This window comes from Lepidothrix coronata, unplaced genomic scaffold (assembly GCF_001604755.1).
Source record: "Lepidothrix coronata isolate B3197 unplaced genomic scaffold, Lepidothrix_coronata-1.0 Scaffold52, whole genome shotgun sequence".
Lineage (NCBI taxonomy): Eukaryota > Metazoa > Chordata > Aves > Passeriformes > Pipridae > Lepidothrix > Lepidothrix coronata.
This window is the reverse complement of record NW_016690232.1, coordinates 3,870,190-3,882,424: the sequence shown is the minus strand read 5'-3', so window position 1 is coordinate 3,882,424 and position 12,235 is coordinate 3,870,190. Positions and strand designations below refer to the sequence as shown.

The 12,235-nt window shown below is 47.7% G+C and overlaps 1 protein-coding gene across 1 annotated transcript in view; it reads left to right on the top strand.

Annotated features, from left to right (window-relative positions):
* XPR1 (xenotropic and polytropic retrovirus receptor 1) overlaps positions 1–11,385 on the top strand; it is a 107,760-nt gene extending 96,375 nt beyond the window's left edge. The window contains exons 12-15 of the mRNA XM_017815825.1: positions 7,860–8,026; positions 8,282–8,421; positions 9,167–9,388; positions 11,043–11,385. Of these exons, the coding sequence (XP_017671314.1) occupies positions 7,860–8,026; positions 8,282–8,421; positions 9,167–9,388; positions 11,043–11,103 (590 nt within the window). The 3' untranslated portion in view covers positions 11,104–11,385. The remainder of the gene's footprint in view (positions 1–7,859; positions 8,027–8,281; positions 8,422–9,166; positions 9,389–11,042) is intronic.
* The last annotated feature ends 850 nt before the right edge of the window (positions 11,386–12,235 follow it).

Sequence of the window (12,235 nt, the reverse complement as noted above, 5' to 3'; positions counted from 1 at the left end):
GTATTGGGTTAAAATTGGCTATGTGGGATTTTATCCTCCAGCTGGAAGGTAGAATGGTTTATGGACATTGTCAGTTTGATTTACACAGCTTATTCGATGAAATCCTTGTGATCTGAGCAGTATCCTGCTATTTATTAACCTCCAAATTATTCCAAAGTTAATCTGTGTGGCCTGGAAACTTGAGTAAGTGTCTCTTCTTCCATCCTGCTCCCACGCCTTTTCCAGGCACTCCAAATGAGCCTGCTGAACACTAGCTGTCATTGGCTTGGGGGTGCCCTGGAGAGCCTTAGGTCGGTCTAAGATAATGGAACTGCCACGCACTTTCTCATTAAACAGCCCAGGAAATTGGCAGTAATTAAAAATACTGAAGTTAACTAAATAGGGCTGTCTCTGAAGAGTAGTGCTTCTGTCTGTACTCTCACCATCACTTCAGAAACAGGCTTCTCTGGAGTAATGTCTAATTTGTGTTTTTTAAAGCGAGCCTAAGAGAAAATGGTGGATTTCCTTGCTTTTCCAAGGAATAGAGACACAAAGTGTCAAGGCAGGAGCCACCCTGTGATTAATGGACTTTTGCAGAGAGGTTCGACCAGGTCTGACCAGAGGAAGAATGGGAAATGTGCTGCTTTTTTGGAAAATGCAGTGGAAGATGCCTAGGTCTGGTAACTGCTCCCACTCCTCATTAATCGTGGTGGCTTCAGCTGTTACCAGCGGTGACACCGTCTGGCATAGCCGGTGTCACGCTGGGATGCACTGCTGGTTCTCCCACGGTCTGTCCCCATGCAGAACCCTGGGGAAGGCTGTGGCTTCAGGGGAAGGATGGTGGTGCACAGCAGGAAGAGGGAGAGGCTGGGGTGACATCCAGCTGTGGCACTGGGAGCTGCAGGAGGTACCTGGCTGCACCTCAGCTCTGCTGCTGGAGCTCTGGGTGGTGGTTGTGTCACTCAGCTCTTGTCAATGCCCTGTTAGAACCTGCAGGTTGCAACCCCGTGGAGTGAGTTTGCTGGTAGGTGGGACAATAATTCACTGTGATCCTATGTGGTTACAGCAGGAGGGAACGAGGTGATGTGAGAACTGGGGCTAAAATTGCTTTTATAGGAATCAGACATTGGTGCAACAGTGTATAGTGCCTCAGCTGAGATAATTTCATTTCTAGGGACTGGGGCAAGGCAAAATAAGTGGACAAGCAGAATTCCCTTTTTAAAGAAGTACAAAAATTCTAAAAAAAAATCACAAAGGAATGAAGCAAGTAGCATTTGTGAGATCCTGTTCCCTCAGTTCTGTGTCAGTACAAGACCTCCCATCTCTCCCCCTCCTTCTCAGTGCTGAAAGAGCTGTCAGAGTTTGATTTAGGTGTCACGAGAGCCTTATAGAGTGCTTGGATTGACCTCTTCAAGTAAAACAAACTTTGTAATGGGATTAACTGGCTTCTTTCTTAATACTCCCCGCTTTCGCACGGCTTCCCTTAGCACAGCACACTGGCAACTCCGTCAGGATGATTATTTGGAGCCAAAACATGCAACGTCTGTCACATTGCTGTGAGCTAGGATGAATTTTTGTCTGAAACCCTGTCATCCTGTGCCCAGGAGGCCTTCGGTAATGAGTTGTGTTCATTAGCCAGTCTTTCTGATCCTTTCCATCAGAGCAGCAGCGGTGTCATTAGTGAGGAATTGGGAGGCATTGCCGTGGGCAAACATTTCCATCCCGGCCTCTGACCTCCTCCCAGCTTTGACGTGGGGCTCTGTGGCACCCTGGTTTCTCCGGGCCAGCTTGTTAGCTCCTCTGGTTGCCTAAACACCCATCCCAGTGATGTTGCTTTGGGTTGGAGCTGGGAAGAGTGAGGAGCACCCCGGGAAGTCTGCGGCAGGACCACCCTGACCGGGGGCGGAGGTGCCGGTGAGCCTGCGGTAAGTGAGCAGGGAAGGAGAGAGGAGACAGCAACCTCTGCTCCATGGGCAGCCTGGGAAGGGGGGTTTAGAGTGATTTCGGGAACTGCCACCACACCCTGCACAAATGAGGCATAAAATCCTGCTGGGAAATCTTGCTGTGCTTTGTAGGTCTGCAGATGTCAAGCAGGACATTGGGGGACACTCCATGGGGGAGAGGCGACCTGGGCACCCCATGGCTGTGTGATCCATGGGTTTTCTTCTTAGGATTGCAGCTGAGAGGAGTTGGGCTTTAAGAGCTGGGATTTGGAAAGTGCACTAAGCGTATCATTGTATCACTTATTACACTTTGGTGTTAAAGGTGGCTGGGGAAATGGGAACGCTAATGAATGAGGTGTAAGTAAAACGAGTGACCTACTGATACTTCATTTCACAGGCACTTAAGAGGGGAAGCTTGACCTTTTTTTTTAATGGAACATTTTAAGAAAAGCAACTGACTGCATTACAAGCGATCTTCCTGCCAGATCTGGACAGGATTTGGAGTTCTGTGGTGTTGCAGAAATGCAGAATATGCAATCCTTCGACAATTTATTTTGTTTTAGTGGTTTTTCGGTTGCTATTATATTTTGAAAGAATCTGCTGTTGGACCTCAAAGCACTACAGAGGTAGCAGATGACATTGTGTCCCAATCCCTAAATTGTCCATTGAAGGTCCTGATTACAAAGCTATTTATTTCTGGTTGTGAATCCAAACATCTTATTAGTGAGACTGCTGGCAAACGCTTATATTGGAAACCACGTCCTTCTCAAGGTAGTGATTAAACATCCCCTACGAACACCTCTCAAATGCTAGACAAGCCTCCAGGAGAAGAATCAGCTCAAATCTCAGCCATGACTGATAATGCTTCCTCCTGTTTGCAATTAAGTCACACTTGTCTGTTTGTGAGGTAAAAGTCATGAGTTTGCTGCCGTGCCTTGAAATTAGACATGGTTGTATTGTCCTACAAACCCAGTGCAAACCTGCAGAGGATTTTTGTCCAAACACGATTTGGGGGTTTCCCTGCTCTACAAATCAAGAAGAAATGAGATGTTGCCTCCTGACAGTTCTTCACTGTGCTGTGTTTTGCTGCTTTGCTTTAAATTGTGCCTGGAGGCAATCGCAGAGGTTTGCACGATCCAACAGGAGGTTCTTCCTGCGAAATAGGACTTGGCAAAGCCCGTCAGCACGAGGTGGCAAGTCCTCCACGTGGTCCTGTGGATAATTTGCCTTTTTACTGCATTAAGTCCACTGTCATGTCCTGGCTCTGCCATTGATCAGTGTTAAACGGTGGGACGCGCTGGCTGGGCAGGAAGGCAGCGCTGCTGCTCACCCCTCATTAAGACATCTAATTACTGAGGGAGCTGTAATGCTGCGCTGGGAGCAGTGAGGTGTTAGACAAATGCTTTGGGGTGTCACTCTGATGGCAGGTCTTATGTAGATAAGTCACTTCGGGCTGTCACCTCGCTCCTGTGGTGTGCTGGGATGGAGTTAATGGGCGCACATCATCCCCAGGCCTGCTCAGTGCTCCGGTGTCTTGCCTTGCACACTGTAAATGTATCTGTTTGTGCTTTGCTTCTGCTTAAATCTGCAGTTGAGGCTGAATTTGGCTTGCCTGGACCAAGAGGTTTTTAGCTGGCAGAGCTGCCGTGGCTGGGTCGGTGTTGGCTGATATGTATCAGGGCTTACCTGGCTGTGTTCCCTGATAACCTCCTGCTTCCTACAGCTTTTATCACAGCCTTCCCCATCAGCACAGACCACAGCCAGCCGAGACGGCTGACACACCAGGAATGCTTATTGAGGGCCATTGTGCTCTTATCCAGCCCTTCAATAATACATGGCATTGATTTTTGCTGTGTTGAATACTATATAGTGTTTACATTCTCAGGAATAATTCAGCAGGGTAAACAGATAGTATTCTTTGGAAGTAAAGTCAATATTAAGAGCGTTCGGGATAACATTTGCAGTCTCCCTTTGATGGAAAGCAACCTTTTCTCTTGCCTGTGTTTCGAAGGGGCCATAACTCCTACAGAGCAGTATTACCTCAGAATGCCAGTCAGATACTGTGGCCCCTGGGGCTGGTTTGGGGATCCAAGATATTGTCTATCAGCAGTTTTTGCAGGCAGTAAATTCTGCTGCTGCAAGTGCCTTTGGCTGTTTTCTGGGACTGTGGCCATTCACAGCTTCAGTTCAAAGGTGGAAGCCATCCATTATTTATCTAGTTGACCTTCTGGAGCAATTTGCAGGTGTATTTGTGCAGAGTGTCTGCTGGAATAGCCTTTTATAGGGTAAACTGAGGATGCTAATGGAAATTTTGTGGTGAAGGCTGCAAACAGCTCCCGTGGTTCTTTGCTTCCCATCGGCTTTGTGGCAAGTGGAGACACCAGGGCACTGTGGACTCAAACAGCCTCTGACATAACTGAACACCATTTGCAAGCATGGTAGTGTGAACACTGAGATCAGCCCATCCTCAGGGTTAGAGCTGCACCTGCAGCTTCATGCACTGAGGTTTTGTGCTGGTGGTGTTTTGTCCTGCACGTGCTGCTTTGAATAACTGTAGCTCAAGAAGTTGCTCCATGGTGATACCCTTTGGAGCATCAAGTAGGAAGGTCCTTTGTGCCCCTCTTGGGTGGACTGGCAGTGGTGCTGCCAGAAGGTTGCTACAGTCCATAGGATGTTGAAAACTTGCTCTTTTTTCCTTCTTGGAAAGGTAGAGATCTGCCAGGTGTCCAGAGCGCTTCTCTCATCCTGAGAGTTTCCCTCTCTCGTGACTTTTGGTGTTTTCTAGCACATCATTAAACAAAGAAAAAACACAGGATGAAGCAGTTCCTGCTTAAACAGACCCTGACATCATCATACATATGCAGAGCTCTGTATTGCTTCTGGAAAACTGGCAGGCCAGGAGTTGATGGAGCCTCTGGGCAGAATATGAATGCCTTGATTTTCTCTCCCCTGAGCAGCAGTGAAGAGGGCTGCTAGGACCAGCCAGCAGAGACCGAGCTATAATTGCTTGCCTGGAGCAGTAACATATTTCTGTACACCAGCTGAATACCAATGAGGACAGAAGGAAGGAAGGTATCAAACAGAACTGCAGGCAGGAGGAAAAGAATAAGTGATTAAAGTAAGGGACTTGGAGGCCAGGGCTGAAGACAATAGGCTGGTTCTGATTAGAGCATTTTAACGGGGAGTGATTTGGGGTTTTAATGAATTTTTTTCAGGAGCTGAATGCATTGCAGAGTGGGTTGGTGAGAGAGCAAGCAGGAGCAAGGGGCCAGCAGCGTGACAGCAGGTGCCACTGAAAAGGCTGGTGCAGAGATAGAAGCAGGGAGAGGGAGCTGAGACCGGGGTAACCTAACTGAAAGCATGCACATCCTTTTGAGATTGGCGAGGTTAATGCCATAAAATTTCTCAATTGGGCCTTTTTCTTCCCAGTTCACCTTCCTGTAATTGCATGCAAGAACCTGTGCCACGTGTCCTGGGACGAACCTGCTTGAGGGGGGAGTTTGGACCAGGTGACCCAGTGTGGTCCCTTCAAACCTGACCCATTCCATGATTTAGGTTTAAGCAGCAAGATCCTTTGAAATCCCCTCTTCCTATGTAATTGCCAACTTAGGATACAGTTTTGTTAGCCCCTTACGTGTAGTTTGAGATGATAGTCAGGGGCCAGACTGCAGAACTCCAAAGGAGCACTCAGCAGTGCCACTTCCCTGCTCTCCTCCCTGCACCTGCAGGGCATGGCTCGTGCCAGAGATGTGGCTGAAGGCGTGGTGATGGTTGGGACTGGCTGCACTGCCTTCTTCATGGCTGCTCCATGGGTGTGGAGTAAGACTCAGTTTATTTGAATTAAGGAAAAAAAAAAAAAAAACAAATACAAAACAGCATCATGTAACTAACCTTCAAGACTCAGATAATAGGAAGCATTGCAGCCTCTCAGGATGGTTTGGGGGATTTTAGGTGTTAAGAAAGCACATACAACTCATTAACTACCTCTGAATTGTCCTTTAGGATCTGGTAGTGGGAACTAAACATGGAGATCTAATGAGCTAAAAATAATGCTGGAAAGAACAGGCTTAGTGTCTCTGAGTCACCGAATGTCAGCATCTGCCTTTTCTTCCTGAAATAATGTAGTGGAGGCTTTGGAGGAGCTGATGGGGGAGAACGAAACCTCACAGCAGAGCCCTCATTGCTAAGCTCCAAAAACCTCACCTGTGTCCCCTCCTGTGGGCAGCTGCACTTTAAAAATAGCTGGGGGAGATGGTTTCCAGGCAGCAGCGTTAACGTACCTGGGCATCCGAGCCCGTGTTCCGCAGGACTTGTGCGCTGCTCCCGGTGACGTCATGGCTCTGCAGCGGGAGAGATGCGGCGCTGGACCAGTCCCTGGGCACAGGCGAGCATGTGGGGCACTGCCCGAAGGCTCCCAGCCTTGCCCAGAAGCAGGGTAGCTGGTCAAACCTGAGACCTGCAGCGATCCCATGTCCTTTCCCTCCGCCGATGAGAAGCTTCGGTGCAGAACAGGCTTTGCTGCATAAGCGCCGTTAATAGGTTTGCTTTAGGGGGTGTGTTTTGAGTGGAGAAGGAGTGTGTGTATTTGACCTATATCCTGCACATCATGTCCAGGAAGCCTGAAAGGCGTAATGGGAGGAACGTGCTCTCACACGATGCCTCTCATTTTCACCTCCATTAATTTTATCGGATTGCTGCCTTACATTTGGATTGTAATTGTTAGAAACACAAAGGGAAGGGGAGGGCAAATTGCCCTGTTGCTCCCTCGGTGATCAGCGTCGGGGATTCTGTTGTTTTAAAGACACATGCATGGAAAACAGTGCTGTGTGGCATCGGGTTTGGACTGAAAACATTATGCCTTTTATGTGCTGTAAGTGTTATTTGCTTTGTTAGAGGGAATCAGTGAATGGGCAATTGCCAAAGGAGGAGATTCCTGCTAGCAGTGAGATGCAAAGTGCCTCAGCCTTCCAAAGCATCATAATGTGTTTTATTTGTATGAATTTTATGAGCCATCTTTTCAAAAGCAAACAGAATTATCAGATCTGTTTTGTTTTCCCCCAGCCAACTGATGTAGGGAAATGCAGCTGAATTGAGAGCAGTGTAACCTTTTAAGGGGGGAATGGGAAACAACTTGGTTGGAAAAACATATCCGAGATGAGCAGATGGTGGGCTCACGGTCCCCTTGTTTCCAAAGAGGAGCCCTATATGGGTATTTAAAAGTCAGAGCCGCCTCAGGATTTATACATACTTGTTAATGTGTTTCTGCCTCCTTGCTTATTTTCCCTTGCCACCACAACCTCCGAAATGGCTAATGGTAATTCCTGTACTGCCCATGCTCTTCTAGGCATTTAATGCACTAATTCACAGTTGTTGATGTTTATACAAACTCAAATATTTTTTTACCAAAGCCTCCTGACTGAGCATTGCCTCATTGCTGTATCCCTTGTGCAAGCCCGTGTCCTTTGCGAAATGTGGCCCTCAGCTTCCACCTGCTGTTCAGAGCCAGAATGGCAGCTCTGCCACAAGTCCAAAATCATGGAATATCCTGAGGTGGAAGAGACCCACAAGGATCATCGTGTCCAACTCCTGGCCCTGCACAGGACACCCCAGAAATCCCACCATGTGCCCGAGAGCGTTGTCCAGACACTCCCTGAGCTCTGGGAACCTTGGGGCTGTGACCACTGCCCTGGGGAACCTGTTCCAAATATTACTGTAAATTTAATCTCAAGTGCAAAATGTTGAACGAGATGAAAGTGGAATTTAAATAACAATATAAAGCAGGTCCTGGTAAAGCTTTTAGTTTGGTTCAGATTAGGTAGTTGGGTTTTCCCAGAGCTTGGATAAAAGGGGTGTGATTTCCACTGCTCAGTTAGTAGCTGGTTTAAGAAGCAATCTGCTTTCAGTTCTACAGGAGTGTGTTGTTCTTCTCTTTTCCAGCTAAAAACCACAGTGACACCCAAGTGTTCTTCTACCTGTGGATTATCTTCTGTTTCATCAGCTCGTGCTATACACTCATTTGGGACCTGAAGATGGACTGGGGTCTCTTTGACAAAAATGCTGGTGAAAACACCTTTCTCCGAGAAGGGATTGTCTACCCACAGAAAGTGCGTATGCAGCCTGCTCTGACACTAGGAAAGGCTTTTAATATTTTAGCCAAACTTGATGAGTTTAGAGAATGTTGCAGTTGGCCACTGCATGCTACAGGCTGGGATTTTCCAGCAGTAGAGTTGATTTGTTTCAAACAGGTCATTTCTGTTCACTTTGCTAAAGGTCGAGCAGCAAATTCTGTAGCTTCCCAGAGAGGTCTCTTCTGTGCAGAACGTGTCTGATGAGCTGTCCTGTTCCTGTCTTTTCCTCAGGCGTACTACTATTGTGCCATTGTAGAAGATGTCATCCTGCGTTTTGCGTGGACCATCCAGATCTCCCTCACTTCCATGCAAATCTTTCCCTACGCTGGGGACATCATTTCTACTGTATTTGCCCCGCTCGAGGTGTTCCGGTAAGGCTGCTGGACTCAACTCTTCATTTCTCTTTTGCGTTTTTACTGTGTAACATGAGCATGAGGGGAAAAAGTGCCTTGATCATTTGGCCTGGACTACACAGTCCTTGAAATGGAAAACTGGGTCTAACAGGAATATTTAATCCATGCAGGGTGCTGAGTGAAGAAAGGTGTAGAGGGCTCTGCCACAGTGTGGGGCTGTGTCCTTCACGCTGTGCTTGCAGTTTGTTCTGAACCTTGACATAATCTTGAGGGGTTAGTTTTTACCAAATTTCTCCTCAAAATTTCCAGTTGAAATTTCCAGCTGGAATTTGACTCGATTCCCAAGTTTCCAATTTTCTGATCTCTGCTGCTTTTCCAAACGCTAATTTGGGTTCTGTGTCGTTGATTTGGATCCTGCAGGGTTCCCAGGGCTCTTTACACACTTGTACTCTAGCTGGAAACCCAACCCCACATCTTCCTGAGAAGAACTTGAAGCTGGCCCTGACTCAGGTAGATCCTGGAGGTTGTCTTTAGCTTTCCATGCTGTCCAGATTAGGGCTGTCATCATTAGGACAATGAATGATGGAAAGATGTCTTGCAGGTGCTGCTGTTAGTCACTGGTTGTTTCTCCCTGCTCCCAGCCTATTCCCAGAGGCACTTTGATCCATGAGAAGAGTCAGTGGTATCCAGGTGCTTTGCCAAACACAGGAAATGCCTGTAAAAGTGGAACTCAGTCAACAATTTTCTCTTCTTCTCCATCCAGGCGGTTTGTGTGGAACTTCTTCCGTCTGGAAAACGAGCACCTGAACAACTGTGGTGAGTTCCGTGCCGTGAGGGACATCTCCGTGGCGCCGCTCAACGCCGACGACCTGACGCTCTTGGATCAGATGATGGACCAGGAGGACGGAGTTCGGAACCGCCGCAAGAACAAGCAGTGGAAGCGCAGCCTGAGCGTGTCCTTGCGCAGGCCTCGTCTGGCTTCACAGTACGTTCTGCCCCTCTAGTGCAGCAAAATCACCTCTTGGCGTTGCTCTTAATGCCTGGGGGCCACTTATGGACTGGGAATCAGGCAGAGATCTCAGCCAAAACAAAAAAAGGTCCAATGAGTAAACAGATGTGCCTCTGCCAGGGAATTGGTCCATCCTTTACATATCTTGGGGTTCTGGTAAAGCACTGGAAAAGGGAGTTCCCTTTTTCCAAGATTCCCCTCCGGCAAAAATAGCCTGTAGGAGTTGCCAGAGATTACAAATGCAAAGCTGGAAGAGAGGTTCTCTCTTCTTCTTGGCTGACCGTTTTAGGGGCTTATAAAAAAGGAGGGAGAGGGAATTTTTATGCAGGCAGATAGTGATAGGACAAGGGGCAATGTTTTTAAACAGACTGAGAGCAGATTTAGATTAGATATTAAGAAGAAATTCTTCCCTGTGAGGGTGGTGAGGTCCTCCCACAGGTTGCCCAGAGAAGCTGTGGCTGCCCCATCCCTGGAAGTGTCCAAGGCCAGGTTGGATGGAGCCTGAGCAACCAGATCTAGTGAGTGACATCTCTGCCCGTGGCAGGGGGGTTGGAGGGAGATGATCTTGAAGGTCTGTTTCCACCCAAACCGTTCTGCAATCCTATAAGATTCCAGTTATCCTTCGGTTAACATTCACATGTGAGATTTCAGGCTTCTTCCTCTCTCAAACCTAAACCTCTACATTTTTTTTCTTCCCACCCGTCATTCCTACGCCCCAAATGCTTCCCCACCCCAGCCCCTGAACGTGTTGGCTGCCTGTCTTCCCTGCAGTGTCTGTGCTCTGAGCATCAGAGGGTGCTCCAGAGTCCTGGTGTCCCTCCTGCCCCAGCTGCACAGCTGCAGAGCCCTGCCCTTTGGCCAGGGAACAAGCTGGGACTCCTGGGAATGCTGAAGCACAGCGGGTCAGGAGTGTTGTGCAATCCCTGCAGCTCTGCATGGGAGGGGTTGGGAGGAGGAGGCTGTGGCTGTCAGGAGAAGGGTGTGCTCTGGCCTGAGCCACAACCCTCGGGCTGTGCTTGGCTCGTATCCGTGTTGGCTTAAAGTACACAGATGGAACCAACACCAACAGCCTGCTAGAGATTGAAAAGCTTTTTGCAGAAGGGATGTGGGCCAAAGCCTGGTCAGATTCCCTACAACCATTCCCGTTTACCCCTCTGACACACAGCAAATGGAGATGTGAGTGACGTATCCCAAAAGAACTGGCTGCTCCTTTGTGCAGCCCAGTGGCAGATCAAGCAGGATCTCTGCTGCAGGGGTTTGGTGGAGTTTTTTGGGGAGGGCTGGATGGATGTTCCACACCCAGCAGTGCCACGGTGTCCCTGGCCATTGGATGTCACAGCCTGGCAGGTGACACTGGCCATGGGCACAGGGTGGCCGGCGTGGTGAGGCGTGGGCAGTGCCACAGGAGGAGAATGCTGAGGGACAGCTGGGGTGTCTTTATAAGGCTCTGCTATTCCCAGTGGGAGTGGGAGGGTGTGAAACAGTTCCAGTAGCTTGTTTATTCCCTCTCTGCGTAAGAAAGACTTTTTTTTCCCCATTTTTCCCCCAAGTGCACTGCAAGTTTACTGTCTGTGTGTCGTAACGGGGGATTTCTTCTCCCCAGTGAGAGTTTTCCATTTGTTTTTTCCAGGTCCAAGGCTTCTGACACGAAGGTATTGATAGAGGACCTAGCAAACGAAGTCAACACATGAGATGGCCACGTTCTCTTATTCCACATCCTTTGTTTTCTCGTTCTGTTCCCCTCTTCCCCAAGTAACCCGAATCTCTGGTACAGTTCCGGCTGAAAACAGGAGAAAACACTGAACACGTTTTCCGAGCTCTTCCAGACCAGATCCTATGGACTCCAACAAGCTCACTGTGTTTCGTTTCTTTTCTTCTGGGTTAATTTTAATGTTCTATTTTAAACAAACAAACAAAAAAAAATAAAATATTTTACTTTGTTTTGCCAATAAAGAGGACAGTTCAGGAAAGAAGGATTGTTTACAGTCTCAACAAGGACATACAAACCTTATCTGGATAACGAAGCATCATAGGGACTCCCTCATGGGACAGTGCCGAGAGCACACTTGGTTTCTGCTTGGCCCGGTTTTGACTGGTTGAAACCGGACTTAAGTTTTTAAATCTGATTTTTTTTGTTGTTTTGGTTTTTTTTTTTTGGATTTTTTTCCTTCACATCCAGCGCTGAGGCACTGGCTGCACTTGCAGGGAAAGTGCACTTAGAGCAGTATCTTCATTCATGAAGCTACTTTTTAATTTGATGTAACTTTTCTTATAATTTTTTTGGAAATACGATGTATCTGTTGCGTATAGTTTTCGCATTATTTATGAAACTTAACAACCATATGAGAGTGACTTTGAGTCCTGTGCAATGAAGGTTGTAACGGTAAAACAAAGTGGGGAATGTAGATCTCCATCTCCAGGGTCGTGGGGTGATGCCCTCCAAATACCCCTCTCGTGAGACAACTTGCACCTGTGTGTACCTTCTCTCTCTTTCTTTCTTTTCAATTTTATTTTAAACCAAAGTTTCTCCTTCTGATATTTTTTTTTTAGTTGCTGCTACTGCATCTGGGCATGTCTCTTGTGCCAGTTCAAGGCCAACTTTTCCATGCAGCTGTGTGACAGTAGTGCAGATGATCTTAAGGTGGTCCGAAGGAAAGGAGAGTTGGTTCCCACCAACAGCGCAAAACGCTGGGCAAAAAAAGGCTTCAAAACTTCATCCTCCAGATCAAAAAGCACTTTTCAAAGCCTTAGCGATCCTTAGATGGCATGAGGGCATCCCAGTCTGAGTAGAGAGCTTTTTGGGTGTTCTGCAGCAGCTCAGCA